The sequence below is a fragment of the Cervus canadensis genome, chromosome 19 (assembly GCF_019320065.1).
Source record: "Cervus canadensis isolate Bull #8, Minnesota chromosome 19, ASM1932006v1, whole genome shotgun sequence".
NCBI lineage: Eukaryota > Metazoa > Chordata > Mammalia > Artiodactyla > Cervidae > Cervus > Cervus canadensis.
Genome location: NC_057404.1, coordinates 7901166 through 7919737, shown reverse-complemented (window position 1 = coordinate 7919737; position 18572 = coordinate 7901166). Strand labels below are relative to the sequence as shown.

Genomic DNA, 18572 nt, shown 5'->3' with positions numbered 1-18572 from the left:
CCCACTCCAGTGTTCTTGCCTGGAGAATCCCGGGGACGGGGGAGTCTGGCGGGCTGCCGTCTATGGGGTCGCACAGAGTCGGACACGACTGACGCGACTTAGCAGCAGCAGCAAGGTTCGTTTATCCTTTGTTTTCTTCAGTTTCACTGATCACTATACTGGCATTTCCATCAGAAAGTGTGAAATGGAAGGGAAATGAAAGCTGATAAACATAGTATATGTGAGTTTGACTCCTAAAAGTAAGAGAGGAAGTCAAAACAACAAATAAAATTAGGTCTATGGGGTTCTCATCTGTGCTATTCCCGGTCGTCGTCACCACAATCTGGAATATACTCACATAACTCTATAATTTCTGGCTTCAAGAGTTTCTGAGATATCAGTACGAATACATTTTATTTGAAAATCAGTAACAATTCCTTCTTTTAGAAAGTGCTTCTTAATGTAGCTAAGGAGAAATATTAATTGATCATTAGAACTCTGACAGTTGTTTTGTTTTGTGAATAAAAATGAAGAAATGCCCTCCCCCAGAGAGTACTGGAAGCAACTTTTATGTTCCCATTGTGTCTTTTACATTGCTATTTTCATTATTACAGGATGTATTTAATTATTTATCAGTCAGTCCTCCCCTTGACTGAAAACTTTTTGAAGGAAGAATTGTCTTTCATTTTTGTAGCCTTGGATTCCTAGTACGGTTAGACACTATTCATAAGTGAAAGAACAAATAAATAGAAGATCACTGAGATTTATATGAGTTAGCCAGAGTTCTGTTTCTCTAAACAGTGTAAATCCACCCAAAGTGGGTTTGATAAAATTGTCTCCTGTTTGAAACAACCCAGCTTCCTTAACTTCAAGAAGCTCTGAATAAAGATATATCCACTCTCTTTTGTATCTCTGTTATCTAATGCAATATAAGAGGATGAAACCATTATATTAACTACTGTGTCTTAGTGTAAGATGCCTTTCCAATAAACTGAAAGCTAGAATATGTTGTCTTGCCAGTGAATACCAACGCAGAGTTATTAGAAGTCCAAAATACCATTAAAGAAGTTCCCCTTCCAAAGAAGTTAGACTAAATAGCTTACACTATGTAATTATAATAATTGAATATTCTGAGTAATGATTATTCAGAGACTCAGATACATTCTTGATGAAAAATGATCAAATAGAGTGCTCTATTTTTAACTTAGGTCTTCAGAGGGCTTATTATTTTGAAATCAAATCTATTAAACCTTGTGAATACATTATTCCTCATTAAGATTCCTTTTGAATTCATTTGACATGTTAAAGACAGTGTATCAGTAAATAATTTATAAGTAAGAATCATTTTATAATATTTATCTTAGGTATTAAAGTGAATAGAACATAAGAATGGAAAGGAGACACAAGTAACTGATAGAGTTAGACTACAGGAGAAACTCCCAAGTTTAATTTTAGTACTTCTAGAACACTCCTATCTCACCATCTAAATAATCTTACTAAATAGCTTATTTTGCAGAATACTTTGGTTAATAAGTCAACTCATTTCATAAGGAGCTATTGCTGTGGTTAAAACTTGCCACCAAAAAAAGACAAAACAATTATGCATCCTTAGTGTAATCAATATAGAACTGTATAAAATGAGTCTATATAGATTTGCTCCTGGTGATCCATAAACCGTTATAAAATATAAAGCATGATTATTATACTATCATATGTGTGAAACATTTTGCCTAATCCATTTCTCACTTATGGTGGCTATGTGCAAAATTCCTGCTACCACAAAATGATATCGGGACAAAATGGTGGTTTTCAAATAGCTTTGCTTGTTGGCCCCAAGGAGAGTTCTTGACAAAATTCTCAAATAAATCCATCACTCCAAAGAGAGCTGGAGGAAAGGTCCACATTGTTCTTGGACCAGGGAAAGAGACATGGCTATTTTAAGTTTTAGGAGGCAGTAAGTGTAGTATTGAAAGCTATAAACAGTTAGGAAACTGAGAGTACAAAGTTATCATCAATGATGGTAGATCATTTGTCGAGACATCTGCCCCCAAAAGGATAATTTTTAACATGCTCTTGTACTTAACCAGTTGTCACAAAACACTAACCAGTCATTACCAAATAGATCAATTAAAATCTATGCTATGATTGCTTAATCTAAGCAACATAATGCCAGAAATTTGAAAATTTTAATTATTCCCAAAATGTACATTCATAGTGTTTATTAAGCAAAGAAATTATCTGCTACTTCACATCATGTATATGAAGTAGTAAATAACCCTTGCAATGTGTCACTAAATGTAATTAACAACAGTGTATTTGTCGTCACTTAGTATATGTATATACAACAATGACTAATCATTGTAAAAAGTCATCAGATACAAGCTTTTCTCTGATTGTAATCAATTCATATGATAACTTTTTAATGACAGAATACAGCATTTTCTTTTTAATTTTTCTTCTTATAAAATGCTAGGATGCACAATTACCATTCAGTCATGCTAATATATTTTCAAATCTTCCTGATCTTTGAAAGTAGTTTAAATTTACATCTATTTCTTTTCCTACCTTAGGTTTCAGCAATATCACCATTTTCTGAAATATAAACAGAGATAATTTTGTCCCATTCTTCTCTAATTACAAATATATACAGGTATACAGACACTTAAATTTTAACCCATCTTATTTTAGCTGTATTTTGAAAAAAATCTTTATACCTTTTTTTCAAAAAGTAACAGTAAGCGATTTGTGTGAAATAGTTGTAATGGAAAGGAATGCAAGCATTTTTAACATAGTAAATGTTACTTTATTTATAAAGTAATTTCAGGATGTAAAAGCATACTTAAAGCTATTTTGAAGGGACCTTTCAAAGAGCAAAATCATACAGTGAAATTGTTGTAAATTCAATGTTTGAAAGCTAGACTACAGATTTTAAGTATTTCTTTTCATTTTCTTTCATTTCATTATTGCATGCTACAATACGTAAGTACTGTAAGGTACTGTACCATGTAAAAGTCAACTAAAATTACGATTTCATTTTATTAGCTTTCCAGACATAGAACTTCAGCCCTCACAGCACGTATCCAAAAATAAGGCCTTTCCTGTAACCATTAACCGATACAATTTTTAGAAATTAAAAAAGGAAAAGTAAATTGCAATTACTCACCTTTTGGTGTCTTGAAATATTCTGGCAAAATTAAAATGAACATGATCACTATGGCCAAAAGTAATTTAAGGAGGGCTGTTTTTGTCATGTCTCTTCACAGGATACATGTGTTCCCATCAAGTACATCGATGGCATGTTTCTTCCTGGTTTACGTTTCATCTCTGCAGCACTTATGCGGCTTACCTCATGCTCACTTCCTCTTGGGTAAGACTTTGTAAAAAGGAGACCTAGAACTGAGACTTCTTCATTTTGAGTCACTTTCCACTAAGAAGACTGTTTTGTAATGAGCACTTTCAAACTGTCTTCTAAATAAGACAGTGAAGAAACAATGTCAGGCAGTAAAGGGGTTTGTCCTCATGTAAATCTGAAGCTATTTTCCTATGCTTACCAATCTGTGTGAGTAAATATAAACCCACAATATACTCATCAAAAATGAAACGAATGAATGTCCGTTATGTCCAGTTGTAAAAACATCATTCATTCATTTACTTATTAAGCGATGATTGAATCCCTTATTTATTTATTTGCCAAGCCACAAGCTTGCAGGATCTTCGTTCCCTGACCCTTGGCAGTGAAAGTGTGGAGTTCCAATCACTGGACTGCCAGGGAATTCCCTATTGACCCCCTTTAAAGTGCTAGCACTGTCCTGTGTTCTGGTGTTCAAAAAAACAACATGTCTAGAAAATAGAAAATAGCACAAAATATAAGGATAAACGAAAGACCTGTAAAATTCTGGTTTTACTTTTCTACACTGCATGTGTGTGTGTGCGCAGCCATGTCCAACTCTTTGAGACTCCATGGACTGTAGCCTGCCAGGCTCCTCTATCCGTGGAATTTTCCAGACAAGAATACTGGGTTGGGTTGCCATTTCCTCCGCCAGGTAATCTTCCCAACCCAGATATCGAACCCACATCTCTTGCATCTCCTGCATTGGAAGGTGGAGTCTTTACCACTGCACCACCAAAAGCAGTAAAATGGGACTCATTAAACCTAAAGCAATGTGATTACTGTTACAGAATCCACATGTTCAGTTCCCATTAAAAAGAAAAAAAAAGATCTTTCATTATGACAATCCAAGTGAAACAAAATGCATTGTCTTAGAATATTAATAAAGGGTAGGCAAAATTCATGGTGAATAAAGAATAGGTACAAACAAGTACTTTTATTCCCATGTTCTTGTTTTCTGACTTTAAACAAGAAAAGTGGTACCAGATATCTCCAATCTTTCCTCCTGCTCACTTCGTCTTGTACTCTCACCACCCCCCCCCCCATTTCCATTTATCCTACTTCTTGTTCTTACGCACTCAGCCCTAGGCTTTATGGAACAACAGGTGAGCTGGGGATAGGAATCAGGAAACAAAGGTTGTCCTGTGAATACATATTGTGAATATGAATTAACTGTTTTTCTTCTGATTGGGTGCAACAATTTGAAGGACAAATCGGAATCATGGACTAAGGGACTTTAGGACCTGAGTCTAAGAATAGTCAAAACTGGAGTGTGACTTCAATTATAAGACTTATTTTATGAACAGTAGTAAGGACCACTCAAAGGAAGAGAGGAATTGATGAGAGTTATGGCCTCACCAATTAATGGATTGAGACATACCAGATTACAGGTCAGGCCGTGTCTCCAGCAGAGATGCTGGTAGGGATGGGTGTGGGACCCTGTTCATTCACTCTCACAGGTGTCGCTGAGTGCTCAGTGGGGCCTCTACTTCCCATTTTCACCCTGTTTTGATTCCCTCAGACATTCTAAGTCTCACTTATGAACACAAACATTCCAATCATAACTTTACCAATGAAGATGAAATTGATCAAGAAAGTATTTAGTTGACATAAAACCATTGTCAGTTTAATTCCTGGATGAATTTCCTTACAAGAGCAGTTAAGCCACTTCTATGTTTTTCCTCTTTAATTTTGATTTTACCGAAACTACTTTTTGTTAGTATCTGTCCTTTTCTATGAACAACGCTGCTTTAGTTCATTTACTAATTCTTTCGTCCTTACTAAATTCTATGGATTTGTGAGTTTGTGCGTGTGTGGTAGTATTTCTTGTAGATCTACTTCTTTCCTTCCTACCCTCTTCCACCCAATATGAATTTAGGCTGGTAATCCTATCCTAGAACACCTGGAAAACAGACTTCCCTAGCAGCTCAATGGGTGCTTTGTCAATGATGGGCTGTTTCACGTTCTCTGCAGCTGGCTTTCTCTGGTGCTGTATAGATGGTGGATGTCAGGAGACCAGTCCAGGGTCCCTTAGTCCCAGGTCATGCCTGGCTGCTCTGAGGATGTAGGGGATCAGGGTCTCATGTGCATCCGTGCATGCTGCATGCTCAGTCATGTCCATCCCTTTGTAACTCCATGAACTGTAGCCTGCCAGGCTCCTCTGTGCATGGAATTTTCCAGCAAGACTACTGGAGTGGACTGTCATTTTCTACTCCAAGGGATCTTCCCGACCCAGGGATTGAACCTGGATCACTTGTGTCTTCCACCTTGGCAGGCAGATTCTTTACCACTGCGCTACCCGGGAGCGTCTCATCACTGGTCTACAATCCATCTGCTGGATACCAGTATGTCATCTCCGAGTTAGAAAATCATGAGAAAGTTATTATATGCCCTCAGATATTTCAGGAATCTTTTATTGTCCTCAATTGTTCTCTTATATTTTCATCTAATTTTTATAAATACTTTTGATCATTTTGCCTACAGTTACTAACCGCTTAAAGGGTTAGCAGAACAATAGTCAGCAAGTTCCAAGTATCCCCTGGGTCAAATCCTTCAAGATTCAATAGCAATGGTGAAAAGGGTTGAAGTATCTTACTTTTTCTGACTGTCATAATTCGTCCATTGAAATGTTTTATTACAGAAACTTGCCACATAAAACACATCACTAAATACTTGCATTTTAAACACCACCAATCCCTAAAATTTAAGAATTAGGCTGCAGTTTCTTGAAGGTAATCCAACTTAAAATGATAGTGCCGTGATTGGTTGGTTGGTTTAGTCACTAAGTTGTGTCCGATTCTTGTGACCTCATGGACTGTAGCCCACCAGGCTCCTCTGTCCATGGGATTTCCCAGGCAAGAATACTGGTGTGGGTTCCCATTACCTTATCCAATAGTGCCTTAGAAATAAATAAATACTGGTTGTGCTCACTTTGGATTTTATCTAACTTTTTATTTTGAAGGCAGAACTGAATCAACAGAAAAGTTAGAAACAAGTAGATAAGCATCTAGTGGCGTGTAGGAAATTTTCTTTAACAATGTTGTTTGTGACTTTGGAGGACAGAGATGTATTAAGCTCTAAACCTCTAAGTGTATGACTCTGACATTGTTAGAATTCAGTGTGGATATTTATCCTAAGAAATTGTGAGAGCCCACGCGACTCCCAGAGCTTGAGAAGCGGGTAAGGGTAAAGGACACTCTTCTTTAGATGTTTCCCTTTTGCATCTGTGCTCTTGTCTCTCGTATTTCTGTACTATCACCTCTCTGTCAGCAAAATGTGAAAGCCCTGCAGAATAAGTTGTTTCTAAAGATTATTTGATTTTTAATGGTCCGTAGATAGATCAAAATTTATTTAACCATATGCCACTTATGTCATTAAAACTTTTTTATATAACACCACAATGTGAATAGTCACTTGCATGTATCTTTGTGCAAGTCTAATTACAGAGTTTAATTATGAAGACAAACAGTATGAAGATTTTTGAGGTTCTTAATTCATATAAACAGCTGTCTCCAAGAAAAATTGTGTCAACCTATACTCTGCCCACAGTGGATGAGACTGCCCTGTATCACCACACTTAACGCTAGCCATTTTATTCTTTTAATCTTTGTCAGTTTGAAAGGAAAAAAGAATGAAAAACTTGTTTTAATTTGGTTACTAGTAAGTCTGAATATTTTCCAGATTTTCTGGCAGTTTGAATTTCTCCTCTTGTGAATTGCCTCATCATGTCTTTTTTGGGAGCACTCATAGTCTTGTTGTTGCTTTAGAGGCCTCTCTATTGGGAATATGTATCTTTTGCCATATGTGTTGCAAACATTTTCCCCAGGTTGTCATGTTCCTTTTTGTTTTGTATGCAGTTCAGTTCAGTTGTTCAGTTGTGTTTGACTCTGCGACCCCATGAACCGGAGCACGCCAGGCTTCCCGGTCCATCAACTCCCGGAGTCCACCCAAACCCATATCTCTTGAGCTGGTGATGCAATCCAGTCATCTCAGCCTCTGTCATCCCCTTCTCCTCCTGCCCTCAATATTTCCCAAAATCAGGGTCTTTTCGAATGAGTCAGCTCTTTGCATCAGGTGACCAAAGTATTGGAGTTTCAGCTTCAGCATCAGTCCTTCCAATGAATATTCAGGATTGATTTCCTTTAGGATGGACTGGTTGGACCTCCTTGCAGTCCAAGGGACTTTCAAGAGTCTTCTCCAACACCACAGTCCAAAAGCATCAATTCTTTGGCACTCAGCTTTCTTTCTAGTCCAACTCTCACATCCGTACATGACCACTGGAAAAACCATAGCCTTGACTAGACAGACCTTTGTTGACAAAGTAATGTCTCTGCTTTCTAATATGCTGTCTAGGTTGGTCATAACTTTCCTTCCAAGGAGTAAGCGTCTTTTAATTTCATGGCTGTAATCACCGTCTGCAGTGATTTTGGAGCCCAGAAAAATAAAGTCAGCCACTGTTTCCCCATCTATTTCCCATGAGGTGATGGGACCGGATGCCGTGATCTTAGTTTTCTGAATGTTGAGCTTTAAGCTAACTTTTTCACTGTCCTCTTTCACTTTCATCAAGAGGCTCTTCTTCACTTTCTGCCGTAAGTGTGGTATCATCTGCATATCTGAGGTTATTGATATTGGGATTTTTCCTCCCCCATTTTGTGACAATTTCCAAAGTACCTTCACAAATATCAGATTATAAAAGGAGAATGACTACAAATCTGCAGTTACTCATCCACTGTGGACTCTACCCTCCTATTTCAATGGAGAAATAAAACATTCATAAACCTAAAACCCAAGAGATTGTTGATTCTGCTCTAGTGTTAAACTTCCCTAAGTTTATATTTTGTATCTGAGACTCGGGTTCTAGAATACTTTAGTATGTCTGTAATTCTAATGGAAAAAAGTCTTAATAATTTTTTGTTGGGAGCTAGATGCAATTTTATTTTTTTTTAATGAGAGAATCCTTTATCTCAAGGAGCTGCCCTTACCAGAAAGAGCAACATAGTTTTTAAAAATATAGTGCTCGCTTCGGCAGCACATATACTAAAATTGGAACGATACGGAGAAGATTAGCATGGCCCCTGCGCAAGGATGACACGCAAATTCGTGAAGCGTTCCATATTTTTATATATGGAATTTAAGAAAGATGGTAACGATAACCCTATATGCAAAACAGAAAAAGAGACACAGAAATACAGAACAGACTTTTGAACTCTGTGGGAGAAGGTGAGGGTGGGATGTTTCAAAAGAACAGCATGTATACTATCTATGGTGAAACAGATCACCAGCCCAGGTGGGATGCATGAGACAAGTGCTCGGGCCTGGTACACTGGGAAGACCCAGAGGAATCGGGTGGAGAGGGAGGTGGGAGGGGGGATCGGGATGGGGAATAAGTGTAAATCTATGGCTGATTCATATCAATGTATGAGAAAACCCACTGCAATGTTGTGAAGTAATTAGCCTCCAACTAATAAAAAAATTAAAAAAAAATAAAATAAAATAAAATTAAATTAAATTAAAAAAATATATATATATAACCACTACCCTGGTGATCCAGTGGTTGAGAATCTACGTGCCAATGCAGGGGACGTGGGTTCAGTCTCTGGTGCAGGAGGATTCCACATGCCGAGAGGCAGCTAGGCCCATGCACCACAACTAAAGAAGGCCAAGCGCCTAGAACCTGTGCTCCCCAACAAGAGAAGCCTCCACAATGAGAAGCCTGAACACAGCTGGAGAGAAGCCCCCACTCGCCGCAGCTGAAGCAAGCCCTCGTGCAACAGTGAAGACCCAGCACAACTGAAAATCAAATAAATTAAAAAATAATAAGAAACAGTCTTAAAAATTATGGTTTGGATTTAAAGTCTGTGTAGTTATCTCTTATCATATGAAATACACACGTGTAATACTTTGGCATCTGGTCCCATCACCTCATGGGAAATAGATGGGGAGACAGTGGAAACAGTGTCAGACTTTATTTTTTTGGGCTCCAAAATCACTGCAGATGGTGACTGCAGCCATGAAATTAAAAGACGCTTACTCCTTGGAAGGAAAGCTATGACCAACCTAGACAGCATATTAGAAAGCAGAGACATTACTTTGCCAACAAAGGTCCGTCTGGTCAAGGCTATGGTTTTTCCAGTGGTCATGTATGGATGTGAGAGTTGGACTGTGAAGAAAGCTGAGCACCGAAAAATTGATGCTTTTGGACTGTGGTGTTGGAGAAGACTCTTGAAAGTCCCTTGGACTGCAAGGAGGTCCAACCAGTCCATCCTGAAGAAGATAAGTCCTGGGTATTCATTGGAAGGACTGATGCTGAAGCTGAAACTCCAATACTTTGGCCACCTCATGCAAAGAGCTGACTCATTGGAAAAGACCCTGATGCTGGGAGGGATTGGGGGCAGGAGGAGAAGGGGATGACAGAGGATGAGATGGCTGGATGGCATCCCCGACTCGATGGGCATGAGTTTGAGTAAACTCCGGGAGTTTGTGATGGACAAGGAGGCCTGGTGTGCTGCGATTCATGGGGTTGCAAAGAGTCGGACACGACTGAGCGACTGAACTGAACTGAACTGAATACTTTACATGAAAAATATTTTTTCTATTTTTCTTTGTCGAAACTACCCCCCAATTTCTTTACTGTATTCTGTGGAAAGATCTTTTTGAGTTTATAAAAACAATGTGCTCATGTGTTCAGTTGTGTCTGACTGTTTATGACCCTTTGGATGGTAGCCCACCAGGCTCCTCTGTCCATGGGATATTTCAGGCAAGAATACAGTAGTGGGTTTCCTCCTTCAGCAGATCTTCCAGACTCAGGGACTGAACCCACATCTCCTGCATTGCAAGCTGATTCTTTACTGCTGAGCCATCAGGGAAGCCTACCCTCAATCTCTTCACTATGTTCTGTGGAAAGATCTTTTTAGGTTAAAAAAAAAATAGCAATTATCAATGACATTTATTGAATATTTACCATGTGCTACTACACATTCTTGACCAAAAACAATTAGACTATCAATTATTTCTCCAGGAAAAAAAAAGGCAAGGTTTATTTAGGATCAGCAAAGAATTGCAATTCAGGCTCTGCAATCATGGCAAGCCACAAGCAAGTCCCCAGCAAAACTGAAGAAGAGAACTCTTTTTATAGAGTGGAGAAGGAAGTTGGGAGGCGATAGTAAACAAAGAGTGCATAACTTTTCATTGGCTGAGTTGGAACAGTCTCTCATTGGCTGATCTCTTGTCAGGTAAGAAGAGGAATCATTCTTCTTCCTGTTGGGCTCTACTATCACTGAAGGGTATGAGAGTTCCCCTCCCTGATCTCCTCATTCTATTTAATCAAGGTTTCTGTTGATTAATGTTATGATTTTCACATTATTGAGTATTTTATATGGATTATTTTATTCAATCCCCAGCAACTTTCTGAGTGAGTTTCTACTGTTATTCCAATTTTATAGGCAAAGAATATGAGGTATAGAAAAGTCAAATAATGTACTTAAAATCACATTGTTAATAAATAGTCAAGCTAAGCTTCAAACCCATCGAGTCTGACAGTAGACTTCGTGCTCTCAACCACTGTGCTATATACCCAGTTTCAGACTGTGTGAGAACATTTGCCTGTCAGAGAAGGGTCATTTATGAAATAATAATAATAGCAAACACAAATATAGTCCTTTCTGTGTTCCAGACACTGCTCTCGTTCAGGGTTTCTCAGGAATGGCATACCAACATTTGGGGCTGGATAATTCCTTGCAGGGAGCTGTCCTGTACGCTGTAGAATGTTGAGCAACAGATGCCATTGGCAACCCTCCCCACCCCGGTTCTGACAACAAAAAACTGTCTCCAGACAATTCAAGAAGTCTCTGGGGTGGGCAAAGATAGGTCCCAGTTGAGAGCTACTCTGGTAAACTCTTCACTTACTTTAAGTTATTTAATCCTCACAACACTTGGTATGAAATAGTTACCAATGTTACTTCCATTTTACTCACTTCAGACCAGTTCTATACACAGCAATCTAATCATCCAGAAAGCGAATGACTCATAATCTGGATCAGTCTAATTACCTCTCATTGTATTACTTGCAGATAAGCCATCTACTTTGGCAACACAGCCATGCTTGGATTAACACATTTTGTGGGAGCAAATAATCGTTTATTAATGAGATCTGCCCAAGCATAAAGAAGTCTGGGGGAAGCTCCAATGTCCTTACTCAGTTTGCAGTTCATTCAACAAATATTTACTGAAGAGTTCCACGGTGGCAGGCAGCATTCTGAACCCTGGAGATGAAGCGGTAGATGAAGCAAAGTCCTGGCACTCCCGTTCTAGTGGGTGTGTACATTCCAGGGACAGATGACAGGCAAGAAAATCACAGCAATGGTTTATTTTCAAATAATGTTGTGTTCTGGGGAAAAAAATAAGAGTATGATGTGCTAACAGAGAGTTGGGCAAGGTACATGTTGGTTTGAACAAGGATGTTAAAGAAGGCTTTCTATCATTTCTTTTATATGGCACTAAGGAGAAGCGAAACTGCGGGAACAGAAAACAGGCCAGTGCTTGCCAGAGGCTGGAGGCAGAGGAGGGGTTGACTACAAAGGCACAAGATGGAATTTTTAGGGTGATGGAAATATTATCTTGATGATGGTGGCACTTACATAACCATATGCAAAAACTCTAGGACTGTACACTGAAAAGGGTAGATTTTACTTTGCATAAATTGTAACTCAATAGACATAATTATCTCTCTCTCTCTGTCCCCACATAGCCTTTTTACTGCTTTAGAAACAAAGATTATTGAGAAGCATGCTGCGATGTTCCTGGGGCTGGGAGTGTGGGTCAGAACCTGAACTTAATTAGACAGGGAGAGAGAGCCTCGGATCAGGCTGCCGGGAGACCACAGCGCTGCCCTTTCTTGCCTTGTTAACCTCAGTGGCTGTGGCGAGGTTGCTGCAAAGAAACTTGCGGCCACGTGGACACACAGGAGCCGCCGGCTAGCAGCCCGTGCAGCCGGGCCAACCTGGGACATACATCCGGCCCCAGAGATCCAGAGAAGATGCTCAGCGTTGCTCAGACCACAGGCGGCGGTTCACTGAGCTGCCTTTTCTTTGTTCGCCTCCCCTCTGGGGGACATCTGGTTTGATCTGCCACCACTGCACTTAGAATGCTGGGGAGCGGGCACCGAGGTCTTCACCCACGGGCCTCCGCAGAGGCGTCAGGCCTTCACGTGCCCAGCCCCCACGTGGCTGCGTTCCCTACACTGGCCCCACTCCATTACCTGGGTCAGGAAAAGCACAGTCTGTTTTCACTAACAAAACCCACTGCAGTGAGATAGCAGCCTGTGTGGGAAGGAACCTGTTGGGGCCACTTTCCTTGAAAGGAATAGGAGGAGGCTCGTCTGTCCAGACGTACAGTGAGAGAGGGGAAGCCAGAGGGAAAGCCACTCTGGAATGGATTCCTGGGAACACTGTAGTGTCTCAACCTCTGGGAACAGCTTCTGGCAACTAATCTGACCTTGAAATGTATCATCATGTTAACGACATGTATCAAGAGACAGAAATCACAATTGACACATTTTTCACCATTCTAGCATAGAACAAGCTTCGACTCTTTAGGTAACAGAGAAAAATCAATTGCTGAGAGTCTGCAAGTTTTAGCTCCCATAGGTCCAGACTCTGATAATAAAAAAGAAAGAAAAAAAACTGGCTGCAATAGGAGAGCTCTTCTAAATCTAATTAATACTAGTTCTTGATATTCTTGGAAATGGAGGGGAGAGGAACGAAATGCATTCATAATTTGAAATTGAAACGCCCTCTCGTTGCAGCCTGTTCTTTTTTTCTGAGACTGTACCTACTGCACCTAATACTTTCAGATGCTGAGCGATTGATTTTACTCTATTTCCTAAAGAGTCCAAGGTTTTCCTATTCTAACATCACGAAGAATGTTTCCATTGTGCTTTTCTGTCTCTTGATACGTGTAATCTGTAAGTAATACTATGTCTTGATTTTCTTGGGGACAGGGCAAAGGAGAATGAAATGTTTGTTTTCTTCTCTCTTTGTCTCTCTGAGACCAGTAAATCTGAGACTGTCTGCGAATGTGTACCGTGTGTGCCATCTTCTAGTCACTCACTCTTTTTGTATCTCAGGTCAGCTGCTTGTTAGCCAGAACCTTTCCTCAAGTATTCTGTGCTAATATAGTCACTGAATTTAGAATGCATGTGTGAACAAAGGGATGTGTGCTATAGAAAAGATGGACGAAATGGAGGAGGAAGAGGAAGCACAATGATTGATAAGAACTTTTCAGTTTACATATGTCTGAATCATCTTTATTTAAAACTCTCTCCCATAACAAGTAGCACAGTGTCTTCTACGCTGTAGGCCTTTTCGTCACGTCTGGTGAGTGCTACTGCATGAATATTCTATAAGCAAACCCATTAGCACCGGGCCAAACCTAAATGCTTAACCCTGCATAGTGGTTGTAAACTTGTTCTCTGAGACCATTAGGATGGAAGCCAGATGAGTGGTTCCTGTCTGTGAGGTGGTGAACCCAGAAATAATATTTCAAATATGAAGATCCTGGAATATTTTTTAACTCACAAGAAATCAACATCAATTAGTAGTATTGCAACTTTCATCTTTAAAAAGCAAAACAAGCATATTGAGACGCTGGAAGAATTTTTTCTTTCTTGCATGAAAATACATACCCGTACTTTGTGTTCACTCCCTTTCAAGTTTATAGAATCCTAAATTAATAATCTTCTAAAGTTTTATGAAACTGATAGTATAACACTATAAATTAGAGGAAAGTTTCCATCCATATATGTTATGATGCTAATAGGTAGAAATGGCCTTGCTCTAATAAGTTGCTGTTTCTCAAGGCTTCATAGGGAAGGGGTGTTTTTTTAATCCCTCCATTCATTCATTCAACAAATATTTATAAGTGCCTGTCATCACAGATGTGGGTTTAGACCCTTGGGTTCTTGGAATTAATAACAGTAATAATAATAGCAAACATTTATATAGTAGTGAGTGAAAGTGTTAGTCACTCAGTCGTGTCTGACTCTTGAAACCCCATGGCACCTCTGTCCATGCAATTCTCCAGGCAAGAATGCTGGAGAAGGTTGCCATTCCCTTCTCCAGAGGGTCTTCCTAACCCAGGGTTTGAACCCAGGTCTCCTGCATTGCAAGCAGACTCTTTACCATCTGAGCTACCAGGGAAGCCTACCCATATGTGTTGTAATGCTAATAGGTAGAAATGGCCTTGCTCTAATAAGTTTCTATTTCTCAAGGCTTCATAGGCAAGGAGTGTTTTTTAATCTATTCATTCGTTCAACAAATATTTATAAGTGCCTGTCATCATGCAGACCTCTCAGCTAGTCAGGGAGGCAGATGAGTAAACCGATGTTCATAGCCCGTTAAGTACCAGTGGTGATAGAGGAGCGCACAGGATATTATGAGAACACAAGGAGGAACAGGCTCAGCCTGGGAGATTAGGATAATGATTGCCAGAGCAGGTCCCCTTGAGTTGAGTCTTGAGGGACTTATGCAAGCAGAGATTGGAAAGGCCAGACTTGCCAGAGGGAGGAAAGCTATTTGAAAGTACAATTACAGAAGAAATGATACATTCTGGACACTGCAGATCATTCGGAATGGACACGGGCCTGGAGAGGGGTTAGATTACAAAGGATCTTAAAACCACTCTAAGATGTTTGAACTCTACCTTGAAGGCAATGGAATCACTGAAGTTTATTAAGCAGGGTCCTGGGGGATGAACAGAATGAGGTTTGTGTTTAGAAGATGGGCAGGAAGTGTTTAAATTGTTTTACAAAAACCTTTTTTTTTTTTTTTCAGTCAGAACATAGCCTGATTATTGGAGGCCTACTTACGAATGAAGGAATGGAAATACATGCATGAGGGAAGGCACATTCTTTCCCCTGTCCTCAGCAGGTTTGCTGGGGTGGGGGCTGGGAGAGGGGGACAGACAGGCTTGCTTTTTTTTTTTTTTAATTCTTGGTCAAAAGTTGACTTTACTCATCACTTATTTACCTTATCTCAATTGTGGCATTCCGGCATCCACAGCGACAACCCCCTGGAAGCTGGGGCTGGCCCCGCCCCTCCATGATCATTAACCTCAGAGCCTTGCAGGGCCTTGCTAAATGGTTACAGGCCACAGGCAGGCTTGCAGGGCTCACCTCACAAGGCTCATGCCCTCCAGCTCACAGGCTCTGAGCCTGGGGACTGCCGCCCGCCTGCCAAGGGCCACAGTGCTCCCGTGGGTGGGGCTGAGCAGACCGTGTGTTGGGGATGATGCCAGGACTCTGCGGAGGACGGGATCTGCAGGGCTATCTGTGACAGTCACATGTCCTAGACTGCGGGTGGACGGACCTGCTGGACCCACCTGGGTCCTGCCACTGACTTGCGGGTAGCTTTAGACAAGTCCCTTCTTGTCCCTCTGTCTGTCTGTTTCCCGGGAGGCACTGCAGGGAGGTCTCCTGGAAGCCCCTCCTGACTCAGAAGGGAGTCCATCCAAGTTTGCACGTCTACTGGACTGTGGCCATGGCTTTGCGCTTTGAAGGTCCCTGTGTGTCTGTGGCTGGTGGGGGGCATCTCTCCCCAGAGGGCCGCCCTTGCCATTGCTTTTCCCTCCTTCGAACAGGGCTGCCCTCCAGCGAGAAACCCTCAGACTGTCAGCATCTGACTCTGCGGTCTCTGCTGCCCAGCCCGGCCAGGCCCCTGTCCCAAGAGGGCTGTGCTTGAAGGACAGTTCTTATGTGAATGCTCTGAAGACGAAAAGAAGTGAGCTGACAGTGAGCTTAGAACGACCTTTCCTCCATTAAGAGAGTTCCGCCTAAAGAAGGAGCTCTCACACTGTCCTCAGAGTCCTCAAAGTCCTGGGATTGGACTGGGACTACGCCAGCACCCTCTGACCGGAAGGAAGGACTGAACAGGTGGACAAGTCCAGCGGTTGTGCCTGGGACAAGCCTGATGCCGCTCATGTAAAAGACACAAAAATGACCCTACCATGTGGAGAAGGAAAGAGAGCCAGGAGAGAAGGAAACTAGGCAAATTACCTATAAATTTATACCTGCCCTTTGGGGATGAAAGGTTGTTCCTTTCATCCATAGGAAAATGGAGTTACAGGTGCTGTTTATATTTTCCATAATAATTTCATTTTTATTTTCCTCTAGAACTTGGTCTTTAAAAGTTCATTTTGAAAATTCTAGATTGGCTTGGCTGTGGTAAAGAAAGCTGAGGAAACTTTTTATTTTGGTGTTTGCATCAGGCTCAGTTGGTAAAGAATCTGCCTGCAAGGCAGGAGACCCCGGTTCGATTTCTGGGTTGGGAAGATCTGCTGAAAAAGGGATAAGCTACCCACTCCAGTATTCTTGGGCTTCCCTCCTGGCTCAGCTGGTAAAGAATCCACCCGCAATGCAAGAGACCTGGGCTTGATCCCTGGGTTGGGAAGATCCCCTGGAGAGGGGAAAGGCTACCCACTCCAGTCTTCTGGCCTGGAGAATTCCATGGATTGTATAGTCCATGGGGTCACAAAGAGTCAGACAAGACTGAGCGACTTTCACTTTTTTTTCATCAAGTTAAAAGGAGGAATGAATTGCCCTGGGGAACCAAGAGAAACCAGAATGAGGATCTGAGGTAAAATTCAAGGGGACATATTTTGGGTTGGATTTACTTGGTCACCTGTTACCTCCCACCCTGGAAAGGCTCCTTCCAGGGGTATGATCTGCTCAGACCTCTTAAAGCTGTGTATTTTCATAGGAGGAAATGTCTCCTGCATTGGCAGGCAGATTCTTTACCATTAGCACCACCTGGGAAGCCCCACACAGTAGATACTCAGCAACTATTTTTTGAAGGAATGAATAACTTCAGATAGGAAAGATAGGTTGTATTCTTTTTCATAATGGCCAAAGGACTTTCATGAAATTTATCTTATAACTGGAAAGATCCCCTGGAGGAGGGTATGGCAACCCACTCCAATATTCTTGCCTGGAAAATCCACATGGACAGAGGAGCCTGGCTGGCTACAGTCCATAGGGTCGCATGGAGTTGGACACAGCTGTGTATTTTCATGAAACAGGAGGCTGTTTCATGTCAAAACATTAAGAACAACAATACTGTTAAAAGTAATCCTAAAGCCTCTAAAAGCAATCCCATTTGTGATATCCAGATTTTGAACATAGATAACTACATAAAATGATATTTAAGCTTTTAATCCTCCCCACCCACACAACTGATAATCAGAGCAGAAAATGAAAAGTAAAACCATTTCTTTACCAAGTGCATCCACACAGTAGGATTAAGTTCTGTTTGCTATCAGTACTACACATTAACTAAATTCAAACATTAATTGTCACCCTCCCTGTCATGATTATTCCCAACTAAAATCATTTGAGCATTCAAAGGACATTGTATTGGCACCATTTATCAAGTTATCAGTAGAGTAATCACATTTTAGGTTCAATTATTCCACTTCTGATTGCTGCTATATCATCTCAGGGAAGAAATACTAAGACTTTGACAGCATTTATTGATCTATTATTACTCTCTTGATTCTATGGATCCATTTATGGGCCAAGTTGTAAGATCTTACCATAAATTCTTAGCTGTGAATGCTTCTTCAATTCCTGTTTCTTAGTATATTGCCAGAATAAGAAGTTTAAAACTACCATTTTCTAATTCTAATTTTAAATACGGTAAAACCAGGCTGCATTTGAGACCTCATTAATATGTCTAAGTCAGATGACCCCAGCTACAAGATAAATTTCATGAAGGCCCTTTGGCCATTACAAAAAGGAATACAACCTATCTTCCCTATCTGAAGCCATTCATTCCTTCAGAAAATAGCTGCTGAGTATCTACTATGTGGAGAAGGAAATGGTGACCCACTCTAGTATACTTGCCTGAGAAATCCCATGTGCAGAGGAGCCTAGCAGGCTCACACGTATACTGGTCACAAAAGTCGGACACGACTTAGTGACTAAACCACCAATACCACCATCTACTATGTGGGGCTTCCCAGGTGGTACTAGTGGTAAAGAAGCTGCCAATGCAGGAGACATAAAATCCCTGGGTGGGGAAGATCCTCTGGAGGAGGGCATGGCAACCCGCTCCAATATTCTTGCCTGGAGAATCCCATGGACAGAGGAGCCTGGCTGGCTATAGTCCATAGGGTTTTGCATAGAGTTGGACACAGCTGAAGTGACTTAGCACAC

The 18572-nt window shown here is 40.8% G+C and overlaps 1 protein-coding gene and 1 non-coding gene across 4 annotated transcripts in view; one reads left to right on the top strand and one right to left on the bottom strand.

Annotated features, from left to right (window-relative positions):
* TMEM156 (transmembrane protein 156) overlaps nucleotides 1–3293 on the bottom strand; it is a 35977-nt gene extending 32684 nt beyond the window's left edge. For 2 of the 3 annotated variants that reach the window (XM_043438637.1, XM_043438638.1), the window contains exon 1: nucleotides 3143–3293. In XM_043438637.1, coding sequence (XP_043294572.1) covers nucleotides 3143–3230 — 88 coding nt within the window. In that variant the 5' untranslated portion in view covers nucleotides 3231–3293. Of the gene's footprint in view, nucleotides 1–2544; nucleotides 2572–3142 lie in introns of all 3 variants that reach the window. The other variant, XM_043438639.1, reaches the window with a different exon arrangement.
* A 5087-nt stretch (nucleotides 3294–8380) lies between these two features.
* LOC122422440 lies at nucleotides 8381–8487 on the top strand. The gene has a single exon (XR_006263837.1). It is a non-coding gene; the product is annotated as a U6 spliceosomal RNA (small nuclear RNA).
* The last annotated feature ends 10085 nt before the right edge of the window (nucleotides 8488–18572 follow it).